The sequence below is a fragment of the Miscanthus floridulus genome, unplaced genomic scaffold (assembly GCF_019320115.1).
Source record: "Miscanthus floridulus cultivar M001 unplaced genomic scaffold, ASM1932011v1 fs_609_2, whole genome shotgun sequence".
Classification (NCBI taxonomy): Eukaryota; Viridiplantae; Streptophyta; class Magnoliopsida; order Poales; family Poaceae; genus Miscanthus; species Miscanthus floridulus.
Window position 1 is genome coordinate 112609 of NW_027097013.1, and position 13423 is coordinate 126031.

Below are 13423 nucleotides of genomic sequence, written 5' to 3' on the forward strand. Positions count from 1 at the left end.
TGTCACGACATCATTGGGATGAGGTAGGATCATCGCCGTTGTCGCCACCACTAATGTGGTTGGCAGCCTTGGCTTTCCCACTAAAGTTGGTCTGGATCGCTTCCTCACCGGTGGCATACTAGGTGGCGACATCTAGGAGCTCCCACGTTGTGCATGGGGTCATGTGGCCAAGCATGTGGACAAGTGCCTCACTAGTCGTGCCGTAGATGAAGGCATTGATCACATTGGCATCGATGATGTTGGGGAGCTCATTGTGCTTCTTGGAGAAGCACTAAATGTACTCCCGGAGGGTCTCGTTAGCCCTCCGCTTACAGTTGTGGAGGTCCCAAGAGTTCTCTAGGTGGGTGTAGGTACCCTGGAAGTGGTAGATGAAGATAGAGCGGAGATCGCCCCAACAGCGGATGCTACCGGGCTCGAGCTGCTTGAGCCAAGCTCTAGTCGAGCTTGACATGAGCAAGGGAAGGTACTAGAAGGCAAAGTTGTCGTCTGACCCCCCGGCCTTCATGGCTAGGCGATAGTCCTCCAGCCAAAAGTCTGGGCTGGTCTCATCGGCGTACTTAGAGATGTGCATCGGCGGTCGAAATTGCCTAGAGTAGGGAGCCTCCCGGATTGCTGCCCTAAATGTAGGGGACCAAAGTGATCTAGGGCAACGCATCCACCTTGGCGCTCAACGGTATGAGACTGCGCCTGAGTGTGGCGTCTAGCCTCGATGGTGTCATGGACATCGCGGTTGTCACTGATTTGATGGCGCGCAGAGGGGCACTGAGGAGAATGGCCGTGCCTTCACTCCTGTCGAGGCTTAGTGTCCTATGTCCACAGCCGGTCAAAGCTATTATTGGAGGTGTCACTGCTGCTTCCTCCTATTAGTGGGGCATGAGCGTCAGAGCGGTCCTTGTTGGTGGTGGTCGTCTTCTAGGATGGTCAGGAGAGTGCAGCGTGGCGCTGGGGGCTACTCTTGGCCTGCTACTCGAGGGCAACATGGAGGAGCCGCTTTGCCTCGTTCAGCCACTCATTGGTCTTTAGGTCCGGCGTGTTGGAGATGTCTTCTAGGCGGTAGGCAGCAGCCGCCATGTTGTACGCCATGTGGGGGAAGTGGAGGCCGCTGGGAGCCCCTGTGCGAGCATCGTCGTCGTCGTCGAGAGGGTACGCGGCTTGTTGCCATGCATAGTCCTACCTTTGGCGCTTGAGCTCTACCTCGATGGCCTCCATGTCCACCTGCCGAGCTTGCAAGCGGTCCAACTTCTCCTAAAGGTAGGCCACGCGGCTGCAGGGACTCTGGTCCAGCAGTGTGAGCCCGAGTGCCTCCATGGCAGGATCATCGCCGTCGATGTGGTAGTACATGCGCGATGGGGCATTGTAGTCGATGTCATCAAAGTAGTACTCTGGGCAGTTCTTGAGAGGATCTCAAGGAAGGCGCGGAGCGAGGGGACATCGGTCCCTACTGCGCTAGAGAGGACGACACTCTGTGGTGCCTCGCGACTGATTAGGTGCTCTAGCTCCAGTTGAAAGGATGTTGTCACATTTTGTATCCCGAAAGGTAGGTCTGAGAGGTAGTACCAGAAGTGGTCAGGTGGCGGGAGTGCCTCACCAGTGGCGATCTGGTGGTGAACATTGGCCAGCATGTAGAACATCTAGCGATGGTCTGACATGGTGGGGTTTGGGTCCAGACCACGCCAGATCTGGTGGACCAGAACCTCGAGATCTGCTCCTAGAAGTCCTGGCGGAGGGGGCGACGCCAAGGGCTCATTGCCTGTCGGCGCGGCCTCATGGAGTGGACAAAGCTCACCGTAGTAGTCGGCGACGTAGGTCAGGCTCCCAAAGTTGAGGACCTAGCCCGGAGCGAAGGCGCCGGCCATGATGGAGAACTCGCCGGGGAAGCAGACACCGCCATCTAGGGTGGTGCCCCTTGCTTCGGCAATGAGGCGGGTGGCTCTAGCCACCGTAGAGACAAAATCACACTTGACGCTGCCCCCTACCTAGTGCGCTAGCTATCTTGGGGTTGAAACCATGGCAAGCATTGTTGTTCGAGTCAGTGTCAGAGTATGGGTCTCCGGTGGCTTGGGTGGGCTTAGGCACACAAGAATCACGTAGAGAAGACGCAACGGTTTATCCTGGTTCAGGCCAATTCGGTCCCTATGTCCAGCAGCTAATGATTCTTATACTCAAGAGCACCCAAAATCAGGGGGTTACAACAGAGCGTAGAGAGAGATTTGGTAGGGGGTAGGTCGGTGCTAATTCTAAGGTTGCCTCACCACTGGTGGAGCCTTCCCCCTCGTCGGAGAGGAGGAAGACGATGGGATGCGGAGGAGGAGCTCTCGGTGTCCCTCTTCGGGTTGCCTTGCTCACTGGGTGGAGCGGAGGCGGTTAGAATGGAATGGAGTGTCTAGTGATCGATCTGGGATCCTCTCCCCTCCTAGGTCCGACCTTATCCCTTATATAACGAGATAGGCCAGGTACATTGTGGTTTTGGAGAACTAGTCTATGATCTACATGCGTCGGAGTCTAGGAGGGTCTTCTAGCGGTGTGCCCTAGACCGTGGAGGTGCCTTGGTGCTAAAGAAGCCTTGGGCATTGTCCAACTGTTCTGTTTTGACACTCTCCATGTCAGGCTATGACGGCTTGGACTAGCCTCCCCTAGGTGGACCCTCTGGAGTCTTCTTGGTGGCAAAGGAGGTTGGCTCCAGGGGCTAACGTGTGGGCCCAAAGCCCCGAGCCCCTAGAAGGCTAAGGGAAAGCTTTGTCTTCTTGTGTCACGCCCCGGACATGACCTTATTAGGGGAGCAGTTGGTAGGGCCACGCCTAGGGAGTGGTGCCAGGGAGCCCCCAAGCATTGGTAGCCTAGATCTTGTCTTCTTATGCTCGGGCCTTGGCTGGCGTCGCTAGCTGGGCCTGGATGCACCGTAGATCGAGTGCCTGGGGCTCGGGCGAGCCCTTGAGCCCCAAGCGACGGTCGTGGCCAAGTCAGGCTTGGTCGTGCCTCTTTGCCAGAGGATGCATGTGAGCGTGCTGATAGGCATAGCCCCTGAGTGATCCTGAAGGGGTTGGTCGGGGGTCTTCTTCGGTCGGGAACCATCGGACCCGAGGCTTAACATACCCATATGTTCGGATCTTGTCAATCGGCCTCGAGGAACTCGGCGTCATCCTCTAGGGTAGCATCCACTAGCTCGCCGGCCTTTTGGGCTAGCTTCTACGCCTTGCCCTGCTGGCCGAGCATGCCATGGATGTAGCCCCTGATGGTGCGCAATCCTTGAGGAGGTGCTTTGTTGACCCCCATAGAATGGGCAAGGGGCTTCGAGTGCCTTCTCGAAGTGCTCGGGGCGCTCGGCATGCCTGTGGGGCTGAGGACTGGCGACGTAGTCAGCCACGGCCACCATCTCCTTCCCACGTCGCTTCTGGTCCTTATTCCTCTTGTCGCGGCAACGCTAGGATGAAGTAGGGTCGTCGGTGCCATCCCCACCGCTAAGGTGGCAGGCGGCCTTGGCCGTGCCGCTGAAGTTGGCCTGGACGGCCTCCTCGCCGATGGTGTATTGTGTGGCAACATCCAGGATCTCCCACATCATGCGCAAGGTCTCGTGGTTGAGCGTGTGGATGAGCGCTTCGTAGGTCATGCCGTAGATGAAGGCATTGATCATGTTAGCGTTGGTGATGTTGGGGAGCTCATTGTGCCACTTGGAGAAGCACTGGATGTACTCCTAGAGGGTCTCGTCGGCCCTCTACCTACAGTTGTGGAGGTCCCATGAGTTCCTAGGCCGAGTGTACATACCCTCGAGCCAATGGTCCGGGTTTGTCTTGCCATCGTACTTAGAGATGTGTGTCAGCAGCCGAAATCAACTAGGGTAGGGGGCCACCTAGATCGCCACCCCAAACGCCTGGGGGCTAAAGTGATACGGGGCGCTGCCCCCTGCCTCTCGCTCTAGAGTGTGGACTGCGCCTAGCCTCGATGGTGTCACAGACATCACAGCCGGCGTCGACCCAGTGATACATGGGGGGCTACCATGGGGAAAGCTCGCGCCTTCGCTCCTGACGGGGCTTGGCACCCCTGGTCCGTGGACGGCCGGAGCTACTACTGGAGGAGTCACTGTTGCTTCCACCCATTGGTAGGGTGTGCACGTCAGAGCGATACCCATTGGTGATAGCCGTCGACTGGGATGGTCTGGTGCGATGCCGGGAAGCAGAGCTCTCGACCTGCTGCTCGAGGGGCGACGTGGAGAAGTTGCCTCGCCTCGTGTAGCCTCTCGTTAGTCTTCGGGTCCGGTGTGTCGGAGATGTCCTCCAGCCGGCAAGCGGTGGACGCCATGTTGTAGCCCACTTAGGGGAAGCGCAGGGTGCTAGGAGCCCCGTGTGGGCATCATCGTCGTTGCCACGCAAAGTCCTGCCTTTGGCACTCAAGCTCTACCTCGACGGCCTTTAGGTCCACTTGCAGAGCCTGGAGGCGAGCGTCTTTCTCTCAAAGGTAGTTCGCGCGGCTGTGGGGACTCTGGTCCAGTGGTGTGAGCTCATGCGCCTCCTCGACGGGAATCTCGCCATCGATGTGGTAGCACATGCGCGGCGGGGTGTAGCAGTAGATGTCGTCGGAGTCGTACTCCGGATCATTCCCCAAGAGGATCTCGAGGAAGGTGCATAGCGAGGAGACGTCGGCCCCCATGATGCCAGAGAGGATGGCGCTCCATGGCGCCTCACGGCTGACGAGGTGCTCCAGCTCCAACTGGAAGGATCTATTTAATAGATGCCACATCAAGGCAAAGTTTGGTGGCCAGATACTTACAACTGTGGGCATCGATCCAAATGAATGCATCTCACAATTGCAATTGGTATCGTTGAGGTGGAATCCCTAGAGACAAGGAAGTAGTTCCTGCAAACTCCGAAAAATGACCTTGTCATTGAAGTGGAATGGAATAGAGAGGGAAGACTTGGGATTCACCGTAAAATTTACCAATGTTTTCAGGTCGTCTAGTCGAACCTAGTCGCTATAGGACTGACCAGGCGACTAATCATGATTAGTCGTCGACCAGGCCGATTAGTCGAGCCTAGTCGACCCTGGTCGTCCATATAATCGTCCTATGCATCAGGACATATACATACTATATATATACCTATATGTACTATATAGTGTACACAATATAGCAAGCATCAAGACTACATTAGTGTTTAGCAAGTGACTTACTTGTGGGAGTTGTTTTCTTGCCTTTTCTTCACTGTCCAACTGTCCCAAACTCCATTCCTTTGCTGACTTGTTGCTGGAAGCCTGCAATACCAAAGAACACCATAATTAGCAACACTAATGTAGTCTTGATCTTGAGTTATTGACACATATCAATAGCAGCACTGCTGCAGTAGCAAATATCTAGCAGAGGGCCGGCCACCTGCTGAAGCAGAGGGCGGCGGGAGGAGATGGCAGGCGGCGGGAGCAGACACCTGAGAAGAGGGCTGAGCGACCAGGCACCTGCAGGAACAGAGGGCGGGCGGGCGCAGAGCCGCAGATGGCCAGCCACCGCGGAGCAGAGGGCGAGCGGACTGGCGCAGATGGCCGCCGGCGGGAGCAGGATGCAGAGGGCTGGGCGGCTGGCCACCGCGGGAGCAGAGGGCGGGCGGGACCGCCGGAGCAGAGGGCCGCCGGCAGGAGCAGGCTGCAGGGGCGCCGGCCACCGGCGGAGCAGAGGGCGGGCGCGACTCGCGAGTCGCGAGCACAGGGCCGACGGCGGCTGTTAATTTCCCGTGAAATTTTTGTCGCTACTAGCCAAAACCCCTTATCCCTCCCACGCTCGCGCGCGCCCGTGACCCGCGCGCCCGTGACCCCGCGCGCGCGCGCTCACGCAGCTGCGTTTTCGCACTTTGGCGCGCTCGCCCAGTGGCCCGCGCGCGGCAGCAAAAAAAAAAACAGCCAAAACTAGTCGTCCCACCCCTAATCGGACAACTAATCGCGATTAGGCGATGATTAGTCGGACGACCAGGCCCCTAATCGAGCTAATCGGGTCGAGGTCCCTAATCGAGCACCTAGGACCGATTAGGACGATTAATCGCGATTAATCGGACGACTTGAAATCATTGAAATTTACCTAGCCACCAGTGCACACATGATCCTCACATGCTCTCTCTTCCACGCTGTACGTTGACAATGCCTGTCACGTCGTATCTAATTGCTTGGCGAAGGGGTATGAACTTACAGTGAACTAAGAACGTTTATATACCCAAAAATATACTTCGAGAGTATATACACCCCCAAAGTTAATGGATCTGGTGCTTTTTACTTTTTTCTACCCTTTTGTTTTGTTATGGGATGGTAATATAGTTTTGTTTTACTTGACACTACTATGCTTTATTTTACGGCCACATGGTTTTGGTTGTTAAGGTACTCTCCTAACTTTTTCTAAGAAAAGTAAAATTCTCTATGCCATTTCTCCTCTCACAAAAGAGCCCTTTTACTAATTTATTTAAATTTAAAAGAACTTCTAATTTGCCGAACAAGAACAAAATATGCTGAATGTTCTAGAAACCCCTTACCCCGTCTGTCTCCAAATCCCTCCCTCCCTCTCACTCCTGCAGTCCGGGTGTATAAAACCGCGTAACCTCATCTCTAAAATCCGCTCTCGCTCCAAATCCTCCGCCTCGTCCGTCGTTCCCCGCACCTTATCCTCTCGACTTTACAGCACCTGCTCTCAGCTTCTCCCTATCTCAATGGCATCCGCGAATGCCATCTCCACCGCCTCCCTCATCTCGCCCCTCTCGCAGGTCAGCTCCTCTCCGTCGTCCAGCTTTCTAGCTTTTCCGCTCTGCGATTTCCTGGACAACTGTTTTTTGGTTCCTCCATTGCGGTTCCTCGGCCGGCGAAGGCCATCCCAATTGCGGTCTCTCGCCCAATTTGGGGCCTTTCTTGTTCGTTGAATTGTGGTTTCCTGATTAATTATGTGCTTCCTGTCTTTCCAATATGTAATATTATTTCTTGTTGGTGGCAAGCAGGGCAGGGCGACGAGGGCCAGGTATGGCCGGTCACAGCGGTTCGTGGTGCGTGCGGAAGCCAAAGACATCGCCTTTGACCAAAAATCCAGGGCAGCGTTGCAGGCCGGCGTCGAGAAGCTCGCAAACGCCGTCGGTGTCACCCTCGGGCCACGAGGTAGTCAACGCCTACCGCCTTGCTGCTACAGCCCATGCTGTCTGTTCGATGCTCAGCTGTGTTTCGTCACGGCTGCTCATAAAGAATCAATTGCATTTCCTCTCTAGTTTCTAGAATTACAACTGGCACTAACTCGTCCCAGGTCTGTCCCCGAGAAATTGGAAGCCACTGATTTGGCGCAACTTAACTAACTGATGCAACTACTATTGTAGTACAGTAGGTCTAGATAAACTTGATTGGTGCATTGATTGCTAAAAGACATTGTTTCAAGAATTCCAGGAACATATTGTGCTGTAGAATAGAGACAAAAGATGGTTCTCTTCATTTTCATTCACAGTGCACGTACAAACACAGTTCTCCAATCAAGAGCTCCTCTCTGAAATTGAATTAGCTCTTCCATTCTTCTTATTTTACATTTTTAATAATTTCGTAAATCTGATCTGCATTTCCAGTTTTCCTAAAATCTTCCGTTTCCAAAAAAAAAAAGTTTCCAAAGACATGTCTGAAAAGCAAAACACCATTAATCATCAATATAATGTTTTCACAGGGAGGAATGTGGTGCTTGATGAGTATGGCAGCCCCAAAGTTGTGAATGATGGAGTCACTATTGCCCGGGCTATTGAGCTGTATGATCCAATGGAAAATGCTGGTGCAGCATTGATTCGTGAGGTGCTTTCCTTTTCTTTCTTTCGTTTAATGAACATGTGGTGTCATCATGTTATTTGAGGATTCTGAATAACAAAGTCGTGTTCTCCACTTCTCTGTTGTTAAAGGTTGCTAGCAAGACCAATGATTCTGCTGGTGATGGCACTACAACTGCTTCCGTCCTTGCTCGTGAAATCATCAAGCTTGGCCTTCTAAGTGTAACGTCTGGTGCAAATCCTGTGTCACTTAAGAAGGGAATAGACAAAACTGTGCAGGGTCTAATTCAGGAGCTTGAGAATAAGGCTAGACCAGTCAAGGGTGGTGGTGATATCAAAGGTGATTCTTTTATTTTCATGTTAGACTGCTCATCATTTATTTATTTTCACTTCGCAATGTAAATTTGTAACAAAATGTGTATTCAAAACATAATTAATGTCTAATTTGGAGCTGTTCTGTTTTACAGCCGTTGCATCTATCTCTGCTGGCAATGATGAATTTATCGGATCCATGATTGCTGAAGCAATTGACAAAGTGGGGCCTGATGGTGTTCTATCAATTGAATCCTCCTCTTCTTTTGAGACTACCGTTGAAGTTGAAGAAGGAATGGAGGTTTGTAGGGAACTCAGCTTGTACAGTTCTTGCATCTATATGTATGAAGTAGAAGCTTCTGATTTATAACATCAAAATGGCAATGCATATTTACATATACTATCACATGTTCTCAAGTTTTCTTGAATATTGCAGATTGACCGCGGTTATATTTCCCCACAATTTGTGACAAACCTCGAGAAATCTATTGTGGAGTTTGAGAATGCTAAGGTTCTTATTACTGATCAGAAGATTACAAGCATAAAGGAAATTCTTCCGATTTTGGAGAAGACCACACAGCTGAGAGCCCCTTTGTTCATTATTGCTGAGGACATTACTGGTGAAGCTTTGGCGACTCTTGTTGTTAACAAGCTTCGAGGAATTCTCAATGTTGCAGCGATTAAGGCTCCAAGCTTTGGTGAGCGGCGGAAGGCTGTACTTCAGGACATTGCCATTGTCACAGGTTTGTCTTGCAACCGACCATAATATTACATATTGTCATCATTCTCTAATGCAGTTGCATTTATTTTGGCTGATAAAAGTATTGTAGTATGATTTCTGCAATATATTTATGCATTAAAAGTATACATATCGTGCTTCATTCTCTGAGTAATGCTGTAACAAATAAAAATAAAGATATTATTTTATTTTTCTATATAATTTGTACAAGGGCCTTGCCTTTTTCTCAATACATCCAATAGATCTTTAGTTTCATCAGCTTGCTATAGCTTCTTCCTAATATTGAACAAAACTGGGTGAGAATGCTAAATGACCACACCGTCAGAGGGCTATGTTAGTTGTGTGGATGCCAATTGAGATTGCATGGTTTCATGGATCACATTCTTCATCATGAATGTCAAACTTCGTACAAGCATCTGATGCGAAAACATGATAGAATTAGAAGTTAAGCTCACCATCTCTCAGTGTTAGAATTACATATAGTCAATTATTCATTGTCATGCTAGCAAATTGTTAAAATTTGTTACTTAGCTCCATTACTCCACTTGAAGCCCTGAACCCTAAATATTGAAGATTTCAATAGAAGTGACAGCCTGCAAGAGAAACAATGGTTCATTGTGTGTACTTGCATCAATCATGATGTTTCAGATTACTGAACATTATTTCAACTCCTGGCAAGTGAATGCTGGACTACCTAAATGGTATCCTCAAAGTTGGTTCAGATTATTTGCTTATGCTAGACGTTTTGGTTATCAAGGCCCTTTGTTTTAAAATTTGATAATAATTGGCCATTTATTTCTCAGTTTCATTTCGCTTATATCATGTAATTTCACTTTCAGGTGCTGAGTTCCTAGCAAAAGATCTTGGTTTGTTGGTTGAAAATGCTACAGAGGAACAACTTGGTACAGCAAGGAAAGTCACGATACATCAGACTACAACAACCCTCATAGCAGATGCAGCCACTAAAGATGAGATCCAAGCGAGGGTTGCACAGCTAAAGAAGGAGCTTGCTGAGACTGATTCAGTTTATGATACTGAGAAATTGGCTGAGAGAATTGCTAAGCTTGCTGGTGGTGTTGCTGTTATCAAGGTTGGAGCTGCAACTGAGACTGAGCTTGAGGACCGCCAGCTAAGAATTGAGGATGCAAAAAATGCCACTTTTGCAGCTATAGAGGAGGGCATTGTTCCTGGAGGTGGAACGGCATACGTGCACCTATCTACCATTGTCCCTTCGATCAAAGAAAAAATTGAGGACCCTGATGAGCGCCTTGGTGCTGATATTATTCAAAAGGTAACTTGGCTAGCATATTTATAAACTGATCAGTGCCTATGCAGTTAGATGGTATGAATTGTATTTGCCAGAGGTCCAATCTCATTAATATGTTTATGTGTGCTGGTAAAATGTGACTAGGTCCTATCATATAGGATGTGCGTTGCTATGTTTGTGAGTAGATATATACCATCATAGTGTGTGTTGCTGGCATTGGAATTTATTTAGATAATTCAGACTAGTTCTTGTCGCAGCAGACACATATACTGGATCCTGTAGAGCTATAAATCATATTTTTACCCTATCTTATCTACTTGTGCAGGCATTGGTAGCACCTGCTTCATTGATCGCACACAATGCTGGAGTAGAGGGCGAAGTGGTTGTTGAGAAGATCAAGGACAGTGTGTGGGAGGTGGGCTACAATGCAATGACAGACAAGTACGAGAACCTGATTGAGGCCGGTGTGATCGACCCTGCTAAGGTGACTAGGTGTGCACTCCAGAATGCGGCCTCAGTAGCTGGAATGGTCCTAACCACACAGGCAATTGTTGTTGAGAAGCCAAAGCCGAAGCCTCAAGCGGCAGAGGCAGCAGAGGGAAGCCTTGCCGTGTAAATTTTAACATTCTTGAGGCGGCTGTCTAGACGGTTGAGATCAGTTGAAAGGGTAGAACTTTGGTTTGAGAATTTTGGTTCAGGTCCACTGAAAGGTGTAGAGTAGGGTTGCCATTTTGCAGATGAAGAGTAATTTTACTCTGGTCTGAACTTGTCCAAATCAGAGAAATTTGCATCACCATTTTTCAAATACGTTCATGGCGATGATTGATTGTGCAGGTAGAGTATATTTTTAGTTCGTCTAACTTTTATGTTTGTCTAACTTCAATCCAACTACAAAAACAAGTAAGTTTGACATCTCAACCATCAATACTGTTCCATTTTAACCTCTCAGCTTGGTTTTGGTGTTGCGCAATCTCCGTTGACTGCATATAGGATCATTTTACTTAAGATTGTGTCTATTGAATAGTCGAATGATTAGTGGCTTCAGTAAACCGATTTTCCAGCCATCAGAGCTGTTGACACGCAGGTGTGCGGTGTGCCATTACCCGAACACCTTGCATGTAGCCTGTTGCGGCGAGTGACCGGCGCTTACAGCAGACCCAAAGTTCTGAGTGACACCAGATTCACATGCATACTTTATTTTATTTATTGAGTTGATATAGCAGAATTGTCTAATTTATAAGAGCTCAAGGTCTCAAGTACGTTATATGTAAATCTTATGGATTTATAGCAACTGCGTAAAATCATATAATTCCAGTCATCTATGGAGGCCCATGGAGGATATCAATATCATTACCGTTACATCTCAGAATGAGACAGAGGAAGTACAACAAATAATATTACATCAGGAACTTCTGTCCTCCCAATTTTGACAGTTTCCACTTCCTGCCCTCAATAGGAGCTTCTCAGGAATTCTAGTGGATTGAAAAAGTGCAGCTTTCAAAGGAGAACTTATCTTCCAAAATGAGTTTATAATTTCTGTCAACTTCACCTCCCAACGCAATGGTGAATCTTGGGTTCTCACTTCAATTTATGCTTCGTACACACGAGAAGGAAAACTTGAATTTTTAGAGTGGTTCCAGAACATCCACATGCCACAGAAAAAGTTTACTGGCTTGTTGTAGGTGATTTTATCTTGATTAGAAAACCAGAGGACAAAAACAAAGAGGGAGCGATATCACTGAAATGTTTCTTTTTAATGAGGCTATAAGTAACTTAGGCATGGTAGAACTACCCCTCATTTGCAGACAGTACACACCAAGAAGCAAACCTCCCCCCTCCTTGAAAGGTTAGATTGATTTTTCACTTCACCAGCTGGACACTCAAGTACCCAAACACTTTGGTGAAGTCACTAGTCATGAAAATCTTTGATCACTGGCCCTGCATTATAGAAATCAAGACCAAAATTCCAAAGGGGAAGCTGTTTAGATTTGAGAATTTCTGGTTTGAGCATGAAAACTTCGAAGGCCATGTCCAACAAGCTTGGTCAATGTCAGTAACCCAGCAAGACCCAGCAAGAAGAATCACAACAAAATTCATAAATCTCAGAAAATTCATCAAGTTGTGGCGGTCCAACGTTTACTCCCTGAACCAGGTAATACAGAAAGTCAAATCAGTCATTTACTTGTTGGAGACCCTAGGACTGCTAAGAGACCTCAGTCTACCTGAGTGGAATTTTGGAAAAACTCTGTGTGGCAAGCTGTGTCTCCTTAAAATGCAAAAAAGATATTGGAAACAAAGAGAAAAGATTACATGGATTAAGGAAGGAGATGCTGGGACAAAAATCTTCCTTGCCCATGCCACAATGAGGCACATAAGAAACACAATCTCCTTATGCAACGATCAAGGCATGGCCTTACAAGACATGGACAAAAAGCATATATGATTTGGGAATCCTTAAAGTCAAGATTAGACTCCTCAGAATCTGAAGACATGCTTTTTAACCTAAATGAGTTGCTAGTTCAGCACTTAGACCTCTCTAGACTGGAAGTAAACTTCACTAAGGAGGAAATTGATGGTATAATTGCAGAGCTACCCTCAGATAAGTCCCCTGGACCAGATGGTTTTAACAATGAGTTCATAAAAAGATGCTAGTCCTTCTTTGCTCAAGACTTCTATTACTTGTGTGAAGCTTTTTGTTCAGACAACATTTGCACAAGAAGTATTAACAACTCATTTATTACCTTGATATCTAAGACTGAGGGTCCTTCAAGAATAAATGACTACATGCTCATCTCTCTTTTGAATTCTTCAATGAAGATCATCACCAAGATCCTGTGGCCAAAAGGCAAAGTCTACAAGGAGTCATAACGGCATTGTACACAAAAACCAATATAGCTTCATCAAGAAAAGAACAATACAAGATTGCCTGGCTTGGGCCCTAGAATACCTACATATCTGCCATAAATCTAAGAAAGAACAGGTAATCATCAAGTTGAACTTTGAGAAGGCATTTGACAAGATTGAGCATACTGCAATCATTCAAATTATGGTTAATCTGGGTTTTGGCCAAAACTAGATAAGTTGGATGAAGTCTATTCTCAGCTCTGGCACCTCTTCAGTCCTACTAAATGGTGTTCCAGCCTTCCAGGGGAAAACATTCACTGCAAAATTGGACTTAGGCAAGGTGACCCCCATTCTCCCCTTATTTTTGTGTTGGCAGCTGATATTCTCCAATCCATCATCAACAAAGTCTAAGGAAAGAGTAATCCTAAGCCTACCCTTGGATTTGCAACACTCTACTGATTATCCAATAGTCCAATACGTTGATGACACCTTGATCATCATGGAAGCCTC

The 13423-nt window shown here is 48.3% G+C and overlaps 1 protein-coding gene across 1 annotated transcript; it reads left to right on the top strand.

Moving 5' to 3' along the window:
- Positions 1-6573: 6573 nt before the first annotated feature.
- LOC136532407 (ruBisCO large subunit-binding protein subunit alpha, chloroplastic-like) lies at positions 6574-10876 on the top strand. Its single transcript, XM_066525011.1, has 8 exons — positions 6574-6728; positions 6957-7110; positions 7658-7779; positions 7884-8091; positions 8219-8364; positions 8500-8806; positions 9642-10093; positions 10395-10876. Exons 1-8 carry the CDS (start codon positions 6675-6677, stop codon positions 10683-10685), a joined length of 1734 nt encoding a protein of 577 aa, XP_066381108.1. The 5' UTR covers positions 6574-6674; the 3' UTR covers positions 10686-10876.
- Positions 10877-13423: the final 2547 nt, after the last annotated feature.

Coding starts and splice junctions, on each gene's coding strand:
- LOC136532407 (XM_066525011.1), top strand. CDS start 6,675: ATGGCATCCGCGAATGCCATCTCCACCGCCTCCCTCATCTCGCCCCTC. Junction 6,729..6,956: donor TCATCTCGCCCCTCTCGCAG/GTCAGCTCCTCT, acceptor GGTGGCAAGCAG/GGCAGGGCGACGAGGGCCAG. Junction 8,365..8,499: donor AAGTTGAAGAAGGAATGGAG/GTTTGTAGGGAA, acceptor TGAATATTGCAG/ATTGACCGCGGTTATATTTC.